At 39.5% G+C, this 21,487-nt stretch overlaps 2 protein-coding genes, 1 non-coding gene and 1 pseudogene across 3 annotated transcripts in view; all 4 read left to right on the top strand.

Moving 5' to 3' along the window:
* Window positions 1-718: 718 nt before the first annotated feature.
* On the top strand, window positions 719-12,240 carry LOC117397058 (cytotoxic and regulatory T-cell molecule-like). The gene is made up of 15 exons (XM_033995569.3): window positions 719-894; window positions 3,570-3,716; window positions 4,492-4,644; window positions 4,754-4,882; window positions 5,210-5,371; window positions 5,546-5,668; window positions 6,608-6,769; window positions 6,867-6,935; window positions 8,714-8,818; window positions 9,786-9,884; window positions 10,119-10,199; window positions 10,458-10,550; window positions 10,691-10,819; window positions 11,044-11,130; window positions 11,785-12,240. Exons 1-15 carry the CDS (start codon window positions 738-740, stop codon window positions 11,931-11,933), a joined length of 1,845 nt encoding a protein of 614 aa, XP_033851460.3. The 5' UTR covers window positions 719-737; the 3' UTR covers window positions 11,934-12,240.
* A 1,308-nt stretch (window positions 12,241-13,548) lies between these two features.
* Window positions 13,549-19,326, top strand: LOC117966548 (heat shock cognate 70 kDa protein-like; annotated as a pseudogene).
* Window positions 18,134-18,230, top strand: LOC131708200 (small nucleolar RNA SNORD14). Its single transcript, XR_009311288.1, has one exon. It is a non-coding gene; the product is annotated as a small nucleolar RNA SNORD14 (small nucleolar RNA).
* A 2,078-nt stretch (window positions 19,327-21,404) lies between the features above and the next one.
* Window positions 21,405-21,487, top strand: part of jhy (junctional cadherin complex regulator) — a 22,247-nt gene continuing 22,164 nt past the window's right edge. The window contains exon 1 of the mRNA XM_059010346.1: window positions 21,405-21,487. This exon is cut by the window's right edge and continues 405 nt beyond it. The gene's annotated coding sequence lies outside the window, so the exon portion shown is untranslated.

Here is a 21,487-nt window from a genome sequence, read left to right as displayed (position 1 = left end):
GACAACGGAGTGGGGAATTTGTTATTTCATAACTAGTTCTAGTTTCAGGATCCACAAAAACCATGTGATGTGCTACAGCTTCAAGCTCATACTTAATTTAGAATGTGAGACTGGCATTAAAAAAAAAAAAAAAAAAAACACATCGTCACGGTCATGCAATTAGAAAGAATTTCTGCGAAACACATTTAGCATTTCTTTCCTTTTTCCATGATAAGACTCAATCAAATTTTTAAGAGAGTCGGCTTTCTCTCCCTGGAAGTTGGTATCACCAGTGATGGAAATAAGACTCCTACTGCATAGCAGTTTCACCCATTCCAGGTTTTACTATGAGCTGAATAAGACAGTAAACAGTGTCAGTCTTTAGATCTGCCAGTGTTTAGATCTTTTGAATAGACTCCATTGTGTGCCAACTTAAAACATACAGTATGCCTATAATATTTTCTTATTGTCTTGTGTGTCATATTCTTTAAATCTAGTGATTTCTATAAACACCTGCTGTCAATTTCTCAACTATTAAAAGTATGTTTAAATAAAATCAAAGAATTCTGGTATTGGTGAAACTTTTCTAGACTTTTGGAAAGATGAATACCAGACTTCATTTATTTCACTTAAACATTTCAATCTTGAATACAAAGATCGCTCTTTATAAACAGTGAATTGCATATGAGCTGCAGTGCATTGTGCCTGGCTTCGCTTGTGACTGTCAGTAGTGTTGTGTGGAAAACCCATTGCTTGTGATGTCACGGAAGCCCCCTTCTTTAAAAGAAGCTCACAGCAGATTTGCAGACAGAGGAAGTGTATTTGATGTTGCAGGGCTCACAATCAAACAGCGTGTGGAAATGGCTGTAAAGCTGGTACTTCTATCGCTTGTGTTGACGATGTTGACACTGAAGGGTAAGTTGAAATGCTTCTTTCTGCCTTGCTTGTGTGTGTTACAGGTAAACCAGTGCTGTTATATACAGTGAATGTGTAATGGGATACGGTTCTTTCAAAACAGATTCAGTAAGAGTTTCAAAGCAGACTCTTTAGGAGTTTCAGCTGGTCGGTAAACTAGCAATAGGCTGACTAGTAGAATACTCGAGTTATATTGACTGAGGACTATCCAGAATCATTAAAGGTTGAAACAAAACAGCACTAAATTAGCCAAGAGAATTGCAAACACGTTTAAAAAAGCTGTCATATTATGCACACTACAGAAACAGATATGATAACAACATGCTTTTGAAGCAGCAATAACAGAGCTGTATGAGCACTTTTTTCCATTGACACAAGCATTGTATATACCGGTATGGTTTGTAGGTAGGGTTTCCATCTCTGAGAAACAAAAAAAAAAAACACGACATCTAAACAGCTTTTTTATTAATGAATGAAAAATAAACAGCAATAAAAAAGCTGTCAACGTACTTTATTATAGTATAACGGTTTGGAAATATCTTCCAGAATCAGAGCTCTTTAGGGAACAACAGTTACACAGGGCAAAGCCAGGATACACACTGCCACATGACCTGCATGGTAAATGTTTGCAGTTAAAAACATGTGCAGGAAAAACCAAACCCACCACAACCCTGAATCGGTGTTCAGCTCCAGGGCTTGAGGTTGTGAACTGTTCAAGAGATAAGGAGAGCTGAAGCATGAACAACCACAAGCAGATATTTCATACCACACAGATAACAAGGAAGCCTTGCTGAAATCCAGCAGGGCTCTTAATCTGTACAGCCAAGCATTGGATTCATAATGCATTTGATGTGACACTTGATTAGTAATAATAATAATATAGTGTACAATAGTTTATATAATAGTATTATATACTGTGTGTGTGTGTGTGTGTATATATATATATATATATATATAGGTTATACATATATTGTTGCTTTTCAATAAAGTTTTTTTTTTAACATAGTGATTTTATCAATTACTTATGTGGGTCGTTATGAACAAAAAAAAATGCACAAAAAAAAAGCATTTGTACTAATTACTGTGGTCTAGCAGTTTCTTCCAAGGGGGTGAGACTTTCTTGACCTTTTCTCTTGCAATGATTTTCCAAGCCCACCTGCATGAGGTGTGAAGTAACCCCCTTAACCCACCAGCCTACCAGCTTCATACTAACACATCAGAGAGGTGCTACTGGAAGACATGTGCTCCCACGTCCTCTTACAGAGTATTCTTTTAAAAGCTGATACAAATACTACCATGGCTTATACACAGGAAGGCTGATCATATCAGATGCACTGCCATGGTTTATAGACAGAGGCTGATCATATCAGATGCACTGCCATGGTTTATAGACAAAGACTGATCATATTAGCTGCATTGCACCTCACCACATTACAGTCTGCTAGCTATTGTGCAGCAGAGCGTTGTTATTTATGGCTTCCTATTAAACTTCTCACCACAAGGCTTCCTCTTGCAGTCGCGACAGTACAGTGAGAAGCTCAGTTTATTAAACTCAAACAAACGTGCTGGCAGCTTTTTAAAAACTTGATTACAATTCTCTTGGCTAATTTAGTGCTGTTTTGTTTCTATCTTTTTTATTATTATTTATTTCTTAGCAGATGCCCTTATCCAGGGCGATTTACCATTGTTACAAGATATCACATTATTTTTACATACAATTACCCATTTATACAGTTGGGTTTTTACTGGAGCAATCTAGGTACAGTACCTTGCTCAAGGGTACAGCAGCAGTGTCCCCTACCTGGGATTAAACCCATGACCCTCTGGTCAAGAGTCCAAAGCCCTAACCACTACTCCACACTGCTGCCCTTTACTGCACTTTAATGTTTGTGACCCCCCCCCCCTTATCATTGTCAAAGCATTATTCAAGACCACTGGCATATATATATATATATATATATATATATATACCTAATCTATCTATATACACTGACAGGTCCGCCCCACAGTATTTCCAGCGCAAACACCCATGCTCTGATTCAACTGAGTGGGATGAATCTCACGAATCACACAGCATCTTGAGTCACTAGCAAGTTTATGCTTTTGCGTGTGTCCTCTATTATTCCCTGTTGCTGTTTGTGTTTAGATCATGATGTACCAGGCTTTCTGATTATTCCAACATAAAAAATATATATATACAGCTGTATATATACTGTATATATATATATATATATATATATATATATATATATATATATATATATATACTGTATATATATATATATATATATATATATATATATATATATATATATATATATATATACTGTATGTATATATGTATATATGTGTGTATATATATATATATATATATATATATATATATATATATATATATATATATATATATATATATATCCCTTTTTGTAATATGGATCTCCTTCTGAAAGCAGAATTTCTGAAGCAAGGTGGGCTGGAATAGTATAAGCATGGTAGATGTTGATCTCTGTATTCTCCTCATTGATCACAGCTGGATGTGAACAGCTTCCTAAAACAACTGAGAATACCTGTGTGCATTGGGAGAAAAAGCCTCCTGTTTTACATGTACCCATCCCCTCTAAGATGAATCTTTTACATGATTTAATCTAAGACAGGAACATGGCTTCTGTTTACAGGGAGTGCGACTCGGTCCCCCGTAGAGAATGTGACAGTGGTGGAGGGGGAGACAGTTACTCTGAACTGCACCGTTCATCATGATAACACTTCACACTTGCAGTGGTCAAACCCCAGAAGCTATGTAGCCTTTTTCAACGGTATTAAAGGTAAGTGCGGAACAATTTATCAGCAGGACACACGGGAGGCAGGAGATAGAGAGGTTTTAACTCTCGCAAATTTTAGAAGTGGCCAGCACAGCTCAGAACTGGTCGGAGAGCTGTTAGTGGTGTTTTTCCAACTGGTCATACTGGTTCAAGAGACTGTAATGCTCGATTTAGTCGACTATCAGTTGCTGTAAACCTGAGTTGGGATTTGCAAAATACCTGCTGCAGTTCTTAAGACTGGTTCACACATTCTGTGTGAGGAAGTTTGAGAGTGATTTCTAGTCTGTCTAGTCAGTGCAAGACTGTAGTATAAACCAGCCATGACTCACCAGTAGGGTTGAAAGGAATGTCCAGATCACACCTTCACTTACTGTAGCAGCACCCATTTTAAACAGCCCACTTTCTTATCGTTCCCCTCCCACACACAGTGGAATGAATCATTTTTCTTTTCTGGTGGTTTGGGGGTTGGGTGGTAGGGGGGGTGGGGTTGTAGAACAGATGAAATTAAACTCTCCCAATTAACCAATACATTATAAAGAACATAACCTGTTTGTCTACCTGCCATTGCATGCGTGTTCATTCAATTACACACCAAACCTTACTGCAGTACGCTATGGTGAGCCAGCAAGGCGCAGAAGCAGCACCGTGAAAGCATCGTGGACAAGAATGGTTAGAGCTCATACAAGCGTGGTGAAACCCATAAACTATAGCAAATGCTGGAACTAAAGAGATACTTCATTCTTAGACATTCTCATTTATTGTGCTTTTTGTTTTGCAGTTCTGAAAGACAGACGATACAGTGTGGTTGCGCAGTCTAAAACTGAATTGACAATCAGCCTCTCCAATGTAACAGTGCTGGACAAGGGCATGTACTCCTGCTTACATTACATCAAGCCAGTCACAACCAAGAAGGTTTATGTAGATGTCTTGGGTAAGGACATTAAGATATTTATATATATTTTATATATTTATTCAAGTAATACAGTAAGCTGATGTGGGGCCATTACAACAAACTGAGCTGCTCTTTCAATGATTCCTAGCTCCTCCTTCTCAGCCAGTACTGGAGATGACGCAGAACAAAGACACAAAGACATTGAGGTGTTCCACCAGGGGCAGCTACCCCCCTCCCAATATATCCTGGTCAATCAACACTGAACTGGAGCTGGATGGTAAGCAGTGTGCCGTCATTGTAGCTCACACTGTGTGTGTGTGTGTGGAAGCGAAACAAGAGCGCAAAGTATACCATGCAGGCAGTCTCATGAGGATAATCAATAACCAGTTCAAAATCAATATTTCAAAACTGCAATCAAACTGAAGAATTACACAACAGCATGATCTAAACATTAAGTTTTTTTTTAAATGTAAGCTGTTATGTTTACTGTGGCCTCGATTCATCTAAGTGCAGAACATTACGTCAGAACATAGTTGGCTTTGGTGCAAATCTAAATATTCCCGGCATTGTGTGTAATGTGTTTCCGTGTGCTAATTCCCCTCAGCTCACACCCAGTACCGACATGAAGGGATCAGTGGGAAAATCTCTGCAGTCAGCACTCTAGTGATCAGGTCACACAGGTCCAATGTGCGCGTCGACTGCATCGTTCAACATGCAGCCTTGAGAAACACCGCCCTGAAAGCCTCGATCACTATCATAGACCCTTGTAAGTACCACACTTTAACAAATAGGCTCAAATGCAGCAGGGGAGGGGGCTCCAGTTATAGACCAGGAGGGGGCTGCTCGTAGATTACCTTCATATTCCAAATACTGTATACATTCATTTCCGTGTGTGCGGTGTTATTCTACAGTGACTGAAAATGCTCTTTTCACACCCCAGTTCAGCCCGTACTGGAGATCACACAAGAGGGAGACAAGAAAAAGATTCTGAGGTGCTCCACGGGGGTGTGCAGTCCCCCTCCGAAGATCACCTGGTTATTTAGCACTGGGATGGAGATGGATGGTGAGTAATACATATCCGAGTTAATGGGAAGAAGGCAATGCATTTATATTCTCTCTTCATCGATTCAGGATACGACAGAGAGCCCCATATTAAAAATACAATCCGCAAACAAGTGGGAGACTTCTAAATCATCTATCTGTTCTGATGAATTATCAAATGATGTGCATGGGCAATGCAGTGGTAGCTAAATGGTAAAATCTATTGTATTGGTTGAGTGGTATCACTCATATTTTGACATACCATGTACAGTGTCATGTGCAGTATCACCACGTGCTGAATCGTTACAGACTGGTATTCTAGAATAATGCAGTACCGTGGTATGATATTGGGACCAGTGTACTACAGAATCACAAGCATTTACCACTAGCTGACAATGCTTATGGTTCTACTCCACTTTCTTCAGGGTAATACATTGAGATTACAATGGGATATATACAGTATTCTCTATAAAGGATGACTATTTCCGTTTTCTTTCTCATTTCTTTCAGATGAATTTGTAAGCTCAGTATGTGACATTACAATATAAAGCCAATACAATGAACATTCTGCAACCTCAAACTTAGAACTAAAAGGTCAAAAAAAAAAAATGAAGTGAAAGCATTTATTTCCTCTTCAAATCTCAGAGGACCAGCTATAATGATTGGGCACTTTGTATGATTATTAATGTAGGTTAAGCATAGATAGTTTCTTTGTCAAATGATCTTCTAATGCAGTGCAAAGGTTCTGTGCTAAGAAGCAACAGTAGGAGTGCTTTGTTCGTTCCCAATCCACTGACAATGCTGTTGTCTGCAAATGTTTCTGCAAGGATTTCTTCTGGGTAATACCATGATATTACGGCAGTGTCCCAATAGTCTTTATCAGACTTTTCAGAGCACTTTTTATCTCATGTAAACCTAATCATTGAATGCATTCTTGTTTGTTTCCTTGTAATCCTCTCAGGTGACATCCAGTACCAATATAAAGGAAACGGTGACAAATGCACGGCATTCAGCACTTTTATTTTCAAAATGAACACTCCCTTTATCAGAGTGGATTGTATTGTTCAGCATGAAGCTTTGAAAAATACAACTCTCAAGGACTCTATTAATATTATAGATAATTGTAAGTATGGTACTTTAAAAAATAACTTTTAACATGAACTTCAGCATTAGCCACATTATGGTATTTAGTGTTTTAATATGTATATTTTCTTTTACAGTCTTTATTGGTGACAGAAAACAAAGTACCACTCTGACAACTACCACACTGACACCAGAAACTACAACCAGTAAGTGAAGCTTTCATCTTACATTAAGTGTAATAAAAGAAAGATCTGCAATTCAATGACAAACGTTTCTCATGCATGTAAAACACTCTGTGGTGTACGTGTGGTAAAACTAAAGAAACTTAGACCATTCAATGACATTGACGGCATTGAGAAAGACTTACGGCTGGTTTCACAGACCATGATTAGCAGTAGTCTTGGACTGCCTAATGTTCATTTAGGTAAGGCAGTCCAAGACTAGCACTAATCTGGGCTTGTGAAACCAATCGTTATAGTTAAGTTCATTTCTAGCGAGTGACATTTCTGACAAATGAAAACAGAGTCTTTTTTTACAAAGCAAGCAATACAACGAATCAGATGTAAATACAGTGCATTGATGTGCTGGCATTCACAAACCACTGCTGTTACTCATTGTGTGAAGTGCGTGCTTCCCCGGCTAAGGTCATCTATCACACTTTCTCTTCTTACACTTCAAAGATCTTTTGGGGGTGGGTTAGTTTGGGGATCTCCAAAGATAATATTGTACAGGAGATGCCTGGCCTCTGATGAAGGATTTAAACGTAGAATAGTCAGATCGTCCCCCTAAATCAAATGAGGTGCTGCAGACTTTTCATTTTAAAAAAGAAAATCTCGACAGAGTTCAAAACCTGATATGTACTGGGTGCTTTTTGGAGGTGGACTTCAGGTAGAGTTCTAATTGAACTTTAAGGCAACACATTCCTACTTCAAACACACTCACCCACACACCTTTATGAGTGCTAGATATAACCTCCTCCAGTGAAGAAGTATGATGATTAGCACATGGTCAGTGCACCCAACCCCAACCCTACTCCCACTGAAGAAGCATGGCGAGTACCACATGCTCAAGTGTTGTTAACCTGCCTGACCAAAACAGGAATGGATGACCATATTCAGGAATAAAACCATTTCCCGTAAACGTTTACCACCCACTCGGTGGCCAGTTTGTTGCAGAGGAAGTGGTGCAGGTTTCTCGTGGTCTGTCCCTGGTGTTTGTTGTTTGGATGGGTGAAACTGGGAAGTTTTCCTTCAGTAGTATTTCTAAGTGAAAACAGACTGCTGACCAAATTTGGGTTTTACCGGCAGTACAAAAAAAAAAAACAAGACTCTCAGCAGACTTGTGTCGTTTCCTCTCCTAAAGTGTGAGAATGAAGGTGATGCGTATGAGGTGTGAACTGTGATATTGCCGTGTAAAGGAAATGTATGCACTTTCGCTACCTCTAAAAAGTTTTCAAGCGTGTGATGAAGAGTAAAGCGACTCAGTGATGTTTCCTGCATCATACCTGCATCCCGTCTGATTTCAGCAGTTCAGTGTGTTATTATAAGACTTTATCTAGCTCATGCTTTACCCCAGACATTCTACAGAGCAGAAATAGCAGCATTGAAATGTAGCGGCACTGCAATGAAAATCTATTGGTTTGTGCTAAAATGATTGCTCAAGCATAGCTACAATGGTGTAACGCCAATAGTGGTACCATTTTCATAGTCATCCCAAAGGTATCACAATGGTAAGAAGCAATCTGTTGAACTAGTGCCATTTTACTATGTTAGTACAAGAGTGAAGATGCATCGAGACCACCATTCAAAAGGCAGTATGCTGCCATTAATGATGCTATGATCTAGGGTTAGTTTCTTCAATGACATCGTTTATTCGCCTTCTAAATAATATTGTGAAGCGGTTTAATAATACTGCAGCGGTTTGTCAAGGTGTAAAGGATGAAAGCTGACTAGATGTATTGAAACATGTCATTTCTGTGTTACAGTGGTGGACTTCCTCCCAGTATCGACTGCAGGGTGCACAGCCAGCTCTGACACGCCTGGAACAGACCGTCAAGGATCTACAACCACCCAGTATTTTGAACCAGAAAGTAAGCTGGGATATTGTTCTTGTTGCAGGGCTTTTGGTTATCAGGGGTGCAAATCGCTTTCAAAATTTGGTGTTAAACTGTTTACCACCAGAGAGCATGCTGGTGCTAAATTATCAAACCCTGTCCTAATCAAGCATCCATCACAACTTCCCACACGACACAACCCTTGTCTCCTGTGGATGTGGATGAGTCATGTGAGTAGTTCAGACCTACTGAGAAACTATCATCAGCTATGGCTGCAAAGGAATTAAATTATTTATTTATTTCTTAGCAGACGCCCATATCCAGGGCGACTTACAATTGTTACAAGACATCACATTATTTTTACATACAATTACCCTTTTATACAGTTGGATTTTTACTGGAGCAATCTAGGTAAAGTACCTTGCTCAAGGGTACAGCAGCAGTGTCCTCCACCCGGGATTGAACCCACAGCCCTCCGAGTCCAGAGCCCTAACCACTACTCCACACTGCTGCCCCTATTAAACTAATAAATTCAACATGTCTGCTGGCGCCAGAATTGAACCTGGAGCTAGAATCCACATTTGCACCCCTGGTAATGCCTCTGGAGATCTTAAAGCTGGCTGAGCTCATATAAAGGCCTTAGGTTTAATTGTTTAGTCAAACCACAGTGCCATCTAGTGGGTGTGCAAGACAGATCTGGTGTGTGATGAATTGTTCGTAGGGGGTGTCGTGTTTCACTGTAAAATAGACTGTAAAATAATGTTAAAAGGTCTTATTAATGTGTATCCAGTTTAGTGAGCACATGTCCATTACCACCCCTCTAAGATCCTGCAATTGAACCACAGATCAGACACTCAGGACTGGGAAGTTACATTAGGCCTGTTTACCCTGTGTACCATTGCGCCCTCTGGTGGCACATTTAGATTTAGCTCCAGTAATGTGTGCAAGGCTGAGCAAAAGCAGAACAAAAACAATCTAATTGTTCTTTATTTCTTTTATTCAGCTGTTGGAACAGAACCAGTCTCCACCACAGCATATGCACCTGGCACTGATATACCAGAAACATCAGAGGAAACTACAAACCAGTATCCTGAATCAACCAGTAAGTTGGCTTGTAAAACTATATACATTGGACAGTGCAGTTTACATACATGAGAATCAACATAGACTTACATAAGTCATGAATTTCATGACACACTTTACACACATTCACGTGACCAGCCTTATTGCATCCCTTATTCATAAGAACTGCTTTGCCTGTCGGTTGTATTTATCTGCATAAGTTTTTTTTGCTTTTACAACTAGAAATGAAAACAATTTGTATTCCTTATTGCAGCATCTACTGCAGAATTTAACAGCACATCCAGTAACCTGACAGATGCTGAAGTAACTACAAGCAACTATACCGAAACAGCAAGTAAGTTGGGACTTTAGAAATGGGTTAAAACATTTCAGTTCAAGACTGCCCAGCAATTGTACTCAGGGCTGGTAGTTTTAAAATCAGTTCCCAGTTCTAATTCCAATTCCCATTCTCTTTTAATCAGTTCCAAAGCATCATTGATCACAATTGCAATGAGCAGTATTCTTTTAAAATGAGCGTCTCACAGTTTTTAAAATGACATGTTCTTAGTTACGATATTAATACTAACAATCCTGAAATTGCTTCATGTTTTAGATGAAACTTCTGTTCCTACTGCGGTTACGGTCACAGAATCCGTGTCAGGAAATGTCAGTACGAATTCCAGTGATCCAGAGAAGAAGGTGACCCGTAAGTGAATCTATCACTCCTGAATCTCTTCCACACCCATCAGAAAGGGTTACAGTGACGTGCGTGAGCTGCTTCATCTTCAAGGGGTTTACGTAACTCAGTTTGTCATGTAATATAATCGTCTGAAAATTGTGTTTCAGATCGGCTTATTGGGAAGAAAAGCGGCACCTTACTGGTCGTGTTGGTGTCTTTCCTGATCTGTGCTCTGCTCGTTATTGTCCTGTACTTTGTGTCCAAGCTGAAGAAAGCACACGCCAAGTGGAAGAGAGGTAAGAGGAAAAGAACTAAAGCTTCTGAAAGCTTTTAACTCAGGAGTTATGGCCTATGGTCCATTGAGCTCTGCAGTATGGCTGTTTGAAGTACCCCATTTAAGGATTGTAATGGGTTTGCATGATGCAATTGCAAAGTGCAAACTGCAGTCTTGGGTAGAAGCAAGTAAAGTCGAAATGCAGAGAAATAGTATTGAAGTAAAACTTTCCTCCTTTGCTTACAGAAATGGAAGAATCCAGTCAGTCACTGGAGAGCAATAAATCAAAATCCAGTAACGAAGAGAAACTTTCTCAGGAGAGGAGATGTCAAGGTACAGTACAGTATTAACCCCTTAAGGCACAGAAGGAAATGAGAGGCTGTTCAAACAGTTTCTTCTTATAATACATTTGACAGTGACTCAGGTATCACAAAGGAAACTCTGACCATTTGGATGACCAGACCCCATTTTAAACCCTGTTTCATGCACATTGCAAAAATAAGAAAGTTAGCATCATTTTATTTGTGGGACGCATTTGTCCGTTGTATCATAAAGGGTTCAGCACCACTAAAGGGGGATACATGCCTGTCATTGTTGTAGTATCAAATGGTATCATAGCAGCATGGTGCCATTTGTTATATCACACCAGGGCACCATGTGAAGTGAACACCAGGAGTGGGTATGAGGGAGGGGCACACTTTAGTACCTGTCAGATGCATTAGTGGCACCCCCTATTCCTAAGTGTGATAACTTGCCATGGTTCTCCAAACCACGCAGCCCTGTCCTGATGTATAACTTTGATATGAATCTTGCTGAACTGCTGTACATTATAAACCTGTATATCTGGTATGTTTGGATACTATGCATGCACATCCCACACATAGACACACATGTTTGATAAAATGATAAAAATCATACAACAGCACTACAACTGCTGAAGAGGGTCAAAATAATAATACTGTATGTCTCTCGCTCTCCTCTTTCTAGTTATCCCTAACTACAATTTCATGAAGCACACCGTTGAGCTGCACACAGAAACCGAAACAGGAATGCAACCGGAGAAAACCACCCAGACTGCAGACAGTGTGGAAACACCGCAGGAGAATAGGGCTCCAGTGAGGGAAACAGAGCTCTAATATGAAACGTGAAGCTGCTGTTTGGGTACGAACTGTGAATATGAAATGTGGAACTCTGGACTAAGGGCTTGCACTGGCTGGATTTGACACGAAGGCACAGCAGGTGCAGGTGTCTCCTAATGAAGTGTGGATACACAGTATGGCTGCTACCAAAAATTCAATGGGAAACAAAAAGTTTTTGTTGTTGTTGCTGCACACACTGTAACTGTGTTTATGTAATATTGTAAATATATGCTACTGTTAAAGTAAAAATATTTATTTATTGCAGTGAAATTTCTTTAATATTTTATATTTTTCTAAATAAATGGTCAAACAAGTATAAAACATGACGTTGTCTGTAATTTCCAGTACTTCATAAATGTTTTTATAAAGCACAAGACTAACAATTCAGATACTATATTAAAATGACTGCTTTAGGAGATTCTAACACATGTCAAAATATGCCAATACTACTGCATTGCCATTCCACCAATGGCTCATCATACCACTGTAGTTGCCCTGATTCTATCAGTGCCCCTGGCCTTAAAGCTGAGGAAAGACGGTTTGGAACTTGATTTCAGGGTCACTGCACGGCACACCAGGAGAGACTTGGGGTTTGATACAGCAAAGCTGCCTCATACTGGGTCTTGCACTGGTTTCAAGCCATTGATCCTGAAAAAGTGGCTTTGTGTTCCCTCAGCCTAAGCAAAATTTTAAAGCAAGCTTGACTGAAATGACACCTCAAGTCTCCCAAGCACCCCCAGGTGTGCCATACTGTGGCCTGAAACCTAGTCTCCCGAAACCAAGTTGCAAGCCACAAGCCACAAAGTGGTTCTGTGCTCCCCCAGCTTTATATATCTCCAGATTATGATGTTGGCTACAACTATTCTGAAGGCACTGAAAAATGCTTCTAATCTAAACATTTGTCATTTCATTTATTACATCTCCCTTGGTATGTCTAAGTGGCTACAGCTGTAGTTGATTTACCAACATACACACAGCAACTGAAGCTCAGTGAATGAACACAAAGTGCTAGAAATACACACATGTGACTCGAATTGAAATATCTGCACATATGTAACGAGTTGTATGTGCATGTCTGTTTTTATACACATTACTCTGTAATCTACCTTTGCGTGTAGATGTATTGCTTGGTTTTACTACTAATCGTTATAAGAACATAAGAAAGTTTACAAACGAGAGGAGGGCATTCGGACCATCTTGCTCGTTTGGTTATTAGTAGCTTATTGATCCCAGAATCTCATCAAGCAGCTTCTTGAAGGATCCCAGGGTGTCAGTTTCAACAACATTACTGGGAATGTAACAACACCGACTGAAAACAGTTAGTGGATAATTATATTTAATCACCTACGAAATTATTTCTCCCCCCCCCCGAAAATAATAATAATAATTCAATCCAGCCCAAATTTGGTTGCAGAGCCGTAAACTGTTGTTGCCTGGATACAAGCCAAATGCGCGGTACAGTATGAAGATTGTCTCAACACCCGCACCGTAGCAGTTTTGCTTTTTTTTTATTGGCAAGTGTTCGGATTTCAGTTTTGTATTAACGGTGGGTGGGGGGCAATGGATGCTTTCCATTCGCCCATTGAGCTGTCAGTGATATTCTCAAACGGTGATTGGCTGTAATGGTTTAAGGTATTTCTAGAAGATTCTGAAGTTCTGCAGCAGTGTTCTAACTTCCTGAAGTAAGAAGAGGCGAGCTGTTTGAGAAGAAGGTCTGTTGCTTGGGAGACAGTTGAGGTACATTTTTCTTAAATAAATAAATAAATATATATATATAAGTTAAAACGTTTTGTTATTTTAGTTTAAAGGTTTATTTTAACGTGACACCAATATTATGACTACTTTTTAAGCTAGTATAAGAAGGCATATTTAGTTTGATTAAATAATTTGTAACCGGGAGTTGTCCGACTCGGAATTTTTAAAATTCAACGTCAATTGGTTTATTTAAACGGGTAATGACATAATTAAACATCTGAATGGTATTGTACATTTTAACCGTTCATAATCGTAATTCATTATGTGCATGCACATGTTAATTTTCTTACAATGCCAGAAGAGGTGATTCTGGTTTGCATATATATATATATATATATATATATATATAACTGCTACTTTTCATTGCCCACAAGGCTTATTTTGTTGTTTTTTGCACCATGCAGCGGAGCAGTTACGGTACTTGGTTTAATAAGTAAAGCTTTAATGTTTTACAAATTTCGATTCTGTCTAAACACAAGGTGGGTGATTCTAAACGGATTTACTAATCTAACAAAGAAGAAACAGCCTAAACTTGTGGGAAGAAATGTCTAAACTTGTGGGAAGCAAGGGCATTCCCGTCGTGCAAGGCGGCACTAAGAAGCTTCCAGAATCGGCGATGTTATGCAACAGCGTTTTCAGTCTTTACTGTGGAGTTTCAAATGTGCATTATTTTTCAAAAGCAAATGTATTTAAAAATGCCAGTATTTTGTCTGTGTGTTTGTGTGTGTATATATACGTATAATTTTTTTAAATTGTTTTTAATTTTGTAGGAAAGATGTCTAAGGGAACAGCTGTTGGCATTGATCTGGGAACCACCTACTCTTGCGTAGGTGTCTTTCAGCATGGCAAAGTTGAAATCATTGCCAACGACCAGGGTAACAGGACCACACCCAGCTATGTAGCCTTCACCGACTCCGAGAGGCTGATCGGCGATGCTGCAAAGAACCAGGTTGCAATGAATCCTACAAACACGGTATTTGGTAGGTATAGCATTCCAAACAGCAAAATGGCTGTACATGTAGATACATTTCTGCATTCTTTGACTCCTTTCACATTAAGGATTTCATTTTTTTCAATGTCAGAGGGTGGATAAACTTTACCTGCTGCAAGTGATACAGTTGATTGAGCTACTAGTTACAATCTATATTGAAAGCGTCTGGAGCCATACAAACAAAATTGCAATAACTTAGGAACAGCTTGTTTAAAAGATGATGGTTGCCTCTCTCCTCGCGATTTGGGACCCACTCCCTTGACCACAGGAGTTCCTGTGTTTATCCTTCTTTTACAAAGTGTTAGTGCAGTTATAACTGCAGCACCACTCGGTGCAATAAGGCTTTCCTCCATTTTAGGAGCGTGCGAGTGCTGCTTGAAAGTTTCCTGACAATTTTTGAAGAAACATGTTTCCACATGTATTCTGGGTTTAAGGGAAAAAATGTACTAGGACATTGAAGTAATGAATACTTAACTGTTTCAGTACCATTCCCTTGGTGATATTTGCCAAAGCGCTGTGCTCTCCCACAAGATACTGAAGTGATTTTCCCTTGACCTCCTAAATTCCATGAAACTTATTTAATAACCCCCACAAACCCTACCTCGCTTGCAGTATTAATTTTATTTTTTTTTATTTCAGATGCAAAGAGACTGATTGGTCGAAAATTCGATGACGGTGTTGTGCAAGCCGATATGAAGCACTGGCCTTTTACAGTTATTAATGATTCTACCCGTCCTAAAGTTCAAGTTGAATACAAAGGAGAGACCAAGTCCTTCTACCCTGAGGAAATCTCTTCGATGGTTCTGGTCAAAATGAAGGAGATTGCAGAAGCATATCTTGGAAAAGTATGTGAGATATACAGGTGGCTCAAAATTACAATATGTTCAGAAAAGTACAGAATGAAATCTAAAGGATTGATTGATTTACCTTGAAATAGTTTTGGTCATGGGCAAGTTTCAGTACAAAGCTTGCTTTTTGTCCCAAAATGAATACAATAATAATGACATTTAGTAACCTGTTGAACATTGTACATGTAGGAGATCTTGAGTTGATTCACTTTTAATATATTTTGCCATTTCTGAAACAACCAGTTATCTTCAGTTGAAACAGAACTGGCACATGAGCCACTTGCAGGTACATTCCACGCAGTGTACAGTTGTGCAAGATCCCACCGTGGCAGTTTGTTCTTGTTTAGCGTGAGGTTTGGTAAAATGCCAGTTCTTTAAGAAGTTACTGCCAGCCACACTAATTTCCCCTAGAAGCAGTAACTAATAGTGTGGTAAATATTGTTAACGAGTTGTTAGATGTAATATTAATTGCTATAGTTTGTTTAGTTACTGTTTGATAACTATCAAACAGGATATTCAAGTTTTTTTTTTCTGCTTTTTTCTTTAGACTATTACAAATGCTGTTATCACAGTCCCAGCATACTTCAATGACTCCCAGCGTCAGGCTACCAAAGATGCAGGAACTATTTCGGGACTCAATGTACTTCGTATTATTAATGAGCCAACTGCCGCTGCCATTGCATATGGCTTGGACAAAAAGGTAAACCAAACATAAGTGTAATTCTGCAACAGTCCGACATCTTACTTTAATGATTTATAAAAATTCATCTTTTAGCACAAAAGCTTGAACAGGAGATGTATTTTCTTTTGGTTTTAAGAAGACTATTGCCAAATGATGAACCTTGTTTACTTGGATAAGAAACATGTTGTGCAAAGCTGTGAACAGATAGATTGTGAATTGGGAGGCTTGAATTACGTTGCCTTATATAATACTAATGGCTAAGAACAGTTTGCTTTTCACTCACTACATACTATATATTGGAATCTGCCTTAAATTCTGTACTGAACTTCGTCTTTGAACATTTTTCAGGTTGGAGCTGAAAGAAATGTGCTCATTTTCGATCTGGGCGGTGGCACTTTCGATGTCTCCATCCTGACTATTGAAGATGGAATCTTTGAAGTGAAATCCACCGCTGGCGACACCCATCTCGGTGGAGAAGACTTTGACAACCGCATGGTCAACCACTTTGTTGCGGAGTTCAAGCGCAAGTACAAGAAGGACATCAGTGACAACAAGAGAGCTGTTCGCCGTCTCCGCACCGCCTGTGAAAGGGCAAAGCGCACCCTTTCTTCCAGCACCCAGGCCAGTATTGAAATCGACTCCCTGTACGAGGGCATCGATTTTTACACCTCCATCACCAGGGCTCGTTTTGAGGAGCTGAACGCAGACCTGTTCCGTGGTACTCTGGACCCCGTGGAGAAGTCCCTCCGTGATGCCAAGATGGACAAGGCCCAGATCCACGACATTGTGCTGGTCGGAGGATCTACCCGTATCCCCAAGATCCAGAAGCTGCTGCAGGATTTCTTCAACGGGAAGGAGCTCAACAAGAGCATCAACCCAGATGAGGCTGTGGCCTATGGAGCAGGTAATTATATGGGGCTTAAAAGTGGTTGCCACTTGCTTTTCAAGCAGTCCTGAAACTGTAAAGTTTGTAGTTTTCACTGGAGGTTAAAGGGCCAAAAATGGGAGAAGTACCTGGGTGTCTTAGCAAACCCTGATGAGGGTATTAAACTCGTAAAGGGTCTTGTCACTGGTTTGCTTAAACCAATTTGCTTACCTTAGCTGTGCAGGCTGCCATCCTGTCTGGGGACAAGTCTGAGAATGTGCAGGACCTGCTGCTGCTGGACGTCACTCCCCTGTCTCTGGGCATTGAGACAGCCGGAGGGGTCATGAGTGTGCTGATCAAGCGTAACACCACTATCCCCACCAAGCAGACCCAGACCTTCACCACCTACTCTGACAACCAGCCCGGTGTGCTCATCCAGGTAAAGAGGAAGTCGCAGGCTTGTAGGAGATTAGTTATTTATGTGGTGTACGTTTAATCTTGGCCTTTTTAATATTTCAGTTAGTTGCCCTAAAAATATAATTTTTTTTCTATGCTATTTGTTTCACTGTCTTCATCATTTTCAATAAGATGAATAGATACTTTAAAAGCACAATATTTGTTCTTACTCTAAATAGTTGATTGGGTAAATGTGATAAGCAGAAAGAAAATGAAAGGCAGTTCAGTATAGCTGTTTTTTTTTTTTTCTGAAAAAAAATGTGAATTTGGAAAGATACATTGGCAATATTCTGTAAAAGAATAAGCAGCTGGTGTTATATATTAATATATTTCGGTTAGGTCTATGAAGGTGAGCGAGCTATGACCAAGGACAACAACTTGCTGGGCAAGTTTGAGCTGACCGGTATCCCCCCCGCGCCCCGTGGTGTTCCTCAGATCGAGGTCACTTTCGATATTGATGCCAACGGCATCCTGAACGTCTCTGCAGTGGACAAGAGCACTGGCAAGGAGAACAAGATCACCATCACCAACGACAAAGGTATTGACTTTCGCTCTTCAGCTGTTTTCTTATTATAAAGTTGAACTTTGATGTAGAATATCTCGCTGTGATGAAGTTGATTCCAAAGTCTTTCGTAGTTTCCACCAGAGGCCGAAAGGCCAAAGATGGCACAAGTTCCTTCCTTGGATGTCTGAGCGAGCTTGATTTCTAGCTTCATTTATGGAATCCTTTTGAAAGCCCATGCTAATGATATGATTTTTTTAAACAGGACGCCTGAGCAAGGAGGATATCGAGCGCATGGTCCAGGAAGCAGAGAAGTACAAGTCTGAGGATGATATGCAGCGTGAGAAGGTCTCATCCAAGAATGCCCTGGAGTCCTACGCTTTCAACATGAAGTCGACTGTGGAGGATGAGAAGCTGCAGGGCAAGATCAGCGATGAGGACAAGCAGAAGATCTTGGACAAGTGCAACGAGGTCATCAGCTGGCTGGATAAGAACCAGGTAGGCTGAAAAAAAATCACAGCTTTTCTAGGAAATGCGTGCGTTTGCTCCGTGTTCCTTACTTGGAATTTGTCACATTTTGATTTGTGTTGCAAATGTAGTTCTAATTTTGCCATATGACAGGTCTAATAAAAAATGACTAACCGATGTAAAATTGTACGCTGATTTACTGCCATGTTGTATACTGAGTCCAATCTGTTGAGATGCAATTACTGATGGGCCAAAATCAAAAGTTTTCATTTTCTTTTCTTTCTTTCCAGACTGCTGAGAAGGATGAATATGAACATCATCAGAAAGAACTGGAGAAGGTGTGCAACCCCATCATCACCAAGCTGTACCAAGGTGCTGGTGGGATGCCAGGGGGCATGCCAGGTGGTATGCCAGGAGGTTTCCCAGGGGCTGGGGCACCTCCAGGTGGATCCTCTGGACCAACTATCGAAGAAGTTGATTAACTCATTAAATTGTGAGATACCTCTTGGATCAGTTGACGACCAGTAAAGAATTGTTATTTTAGTATTGCTGTAATAAAGGGATATTCAACTTTTGCATTTCTCTATCAGTACTGAAAAACTATACTCTTTATTAGGAATGAGCTTTTGTCTATGCTTATTGATATGTTCATGTTAAGTACAGTATTTCAAACGTACTGTACTTCAGATTGAGGTGATTTGTTTAATGTATGCTTTGGAAGCTCTTAACTCTGGAAAGTCTCCCATTGTTTCCCTGCTGTTATACATCTTTATTTCAAATGCTTTATGTTCAAATAAACTTTTTTTTTATTTAATTGCAAAAACTGTTCCATTGGTTTTACTTTGCATGTCCTGTCATAGTAGTTTTTCTTTGGATTACTTTCCATAACAGCCTTGGTCAGAACAGCTGTAACTAAACTTCACAAGCTGTTCTTTCCTTAGCTTAAGGACACAACCACCCAGACAGATCTTCACTACTGTCAGCATTACATTGCTCTGATCAGATGAAAGAAACACCTGATCCAGAAGTAGATGATAAATATAAATAAACAATTCAGATGCTAGGAATACTGATCGTTTAGCTGTGATGTTTTTCATAAGGAATAGGTCTTACACAATATGTATGTAAATAAGCAGCATTTATGTTTTAGTGCTTTTTTTTTTTTAATGGAAACCCTGTGCAACAGGAAGTAACCTATCCTAGTGTCAATATTTGCACTGGTATGGTTAGTGTTACTAGCAACAGAAGATAAGTATAACGAAAACATAACTGCATATCCTGTTTAAAAGACTCATAACACACACCGATTGCTTCATCCTGTCTTTGTTGCTCAAGATAAGACAAATTCAATAGCTGCTGGTTTGCTAAGTAGGGGAACACCACAATACTGGTGTAAGTGAATTGTCATAACCATAGTTATTAACAATCAGTCATCATTGGGCTTCACAGTCTTGTCTTTAGACACATTATGGAATTCTTTCCACATCTCGATTTGATACTAAATCTTAAATTCTGGGTATTTCATACATGAATTTTGCTGTACATTCAATTGAACCGAAGCTCAAATATGCTTTATAACAGGTGGGATGCAGCATAATTTGACTTCCGTAGAATACAATCTTAATTATTCCCTTACTAAGATGGCGAGACTGGTCTACCATTGCAGCTTCTGAGCGTGGTGACGCCCAGTAGAGCCGTTTCCACGGCAACGACGCTGTTTACAGCTCCGCGCGGTGGTAAGTTTTTGTTATCCCGCAAAATGATTAGAATATTGAAATTACTATTAGAATCGGATGCAAAAGCAGCGCTGCGGTTATAGACTGCAACAGGTAAACGTAAGCTCAGCGATCTGCTTTTTGTTTTGTTTACATATCGAGCTCAGAACGACTTTTTGCTGGTTTTAATGTGTGCTCATCACAGCAGTGTGTAACTTGATGTCTGTGCGGTTGATGAGGTTAATCCCATATATTTACACCAAAGTGCGATTTGCAGCGTGTTTTTGCGACGGAAAAACAATAACTGCAAGTGTTAAAATACTATTGAAAACACAGGGAAGAGTTTGAGTCCCGCTTTTGGAAACGATTATATTACCCGGCACAATATACCATTGGTTATATTATTTATTATATGTAGTGTCTAACCGGTGCAACATAAATAACTCAAATGATCAGCGTTTTTGTTGGCTGTACAGTGCCTTTTATTGAACACAGGATATATATATTTTTTAATCTCTGAAACGTTGATTTCCCATTGAAACCCAATTAATAATGCTGGTGAAACGGTACTGGTATCCATTAGGAGTTGAGCTGTACGTTAACTTTAGGGGTGTGCTGGGAAAGCAGATAAAAACATTTCAAGGAAATACTTTAAGAAATGCTATTCTTTTAAAAGTGTAACAAGATGAAACGGATACTGTTATCGTTGCAGTTGTTTGAGGGTGATTTACAAGATAAAAAAAAAAAAAAAAACAGAAACAGGGTGACAGCAGACATATTCCGCTTTTCCCTAAACATTATGGAGATGTCCTTTATTATAAAAAAGGAATTGAGAAGCTATCAGTACACAGTGGATAAGTCGGTTATGAAACCGAGCAAAGATTCTGGTGGTTTGTGGTGGTTTGTGGCTGGGCTGTAGGGCTTAGCCGGTTCCTAATTTGACTCCAACTGACTTACAAGAAAAGTGAAGTTTTTAAAAAAAAATAATATATGAGAGAGAGAGAGAGAGAGAGAGAGAGAGAGAGAGAGAGAGAGAGAGAGAGAGAGAGAGAGAGAGAGAGATACAACATCTCCCCTGTGCATGCTAAAAAAAAATATGCCAATTCTATCATACACTGTACAGTGTTTTTCATGTTAGGAAATGTTAATTGTTCTTGTTTTTGTTTTTCCACCTTTTCAGGCAACGAATCGCTTAAACACAAGCTTTCAGGAAGATGGCAAATCAAAATTAATAAAGCTTAAAAAAAAAACAATCTGCCCAAGCACGGA

Source organism: Acipenser ruthenus, chromosome 40, assembly GCF_902713425.1.
Source record: "Acipenser ruthenus chromosome 40, fAciRut3.2 maternal haplotype, whole genome shotgun sequence".
Lineage (NCBI taxonomy): Eukaryota > Metazoa > Chordata > Actinopteri > Acipenseriformes > Acipenseridae > Acipenser > Acipenser ruthenus.
The sequence above is the reverse complement of the archived record's forward strand: the minus strand, read 5'-3'. Positions and strand labels throughout refer to the sequence as shown.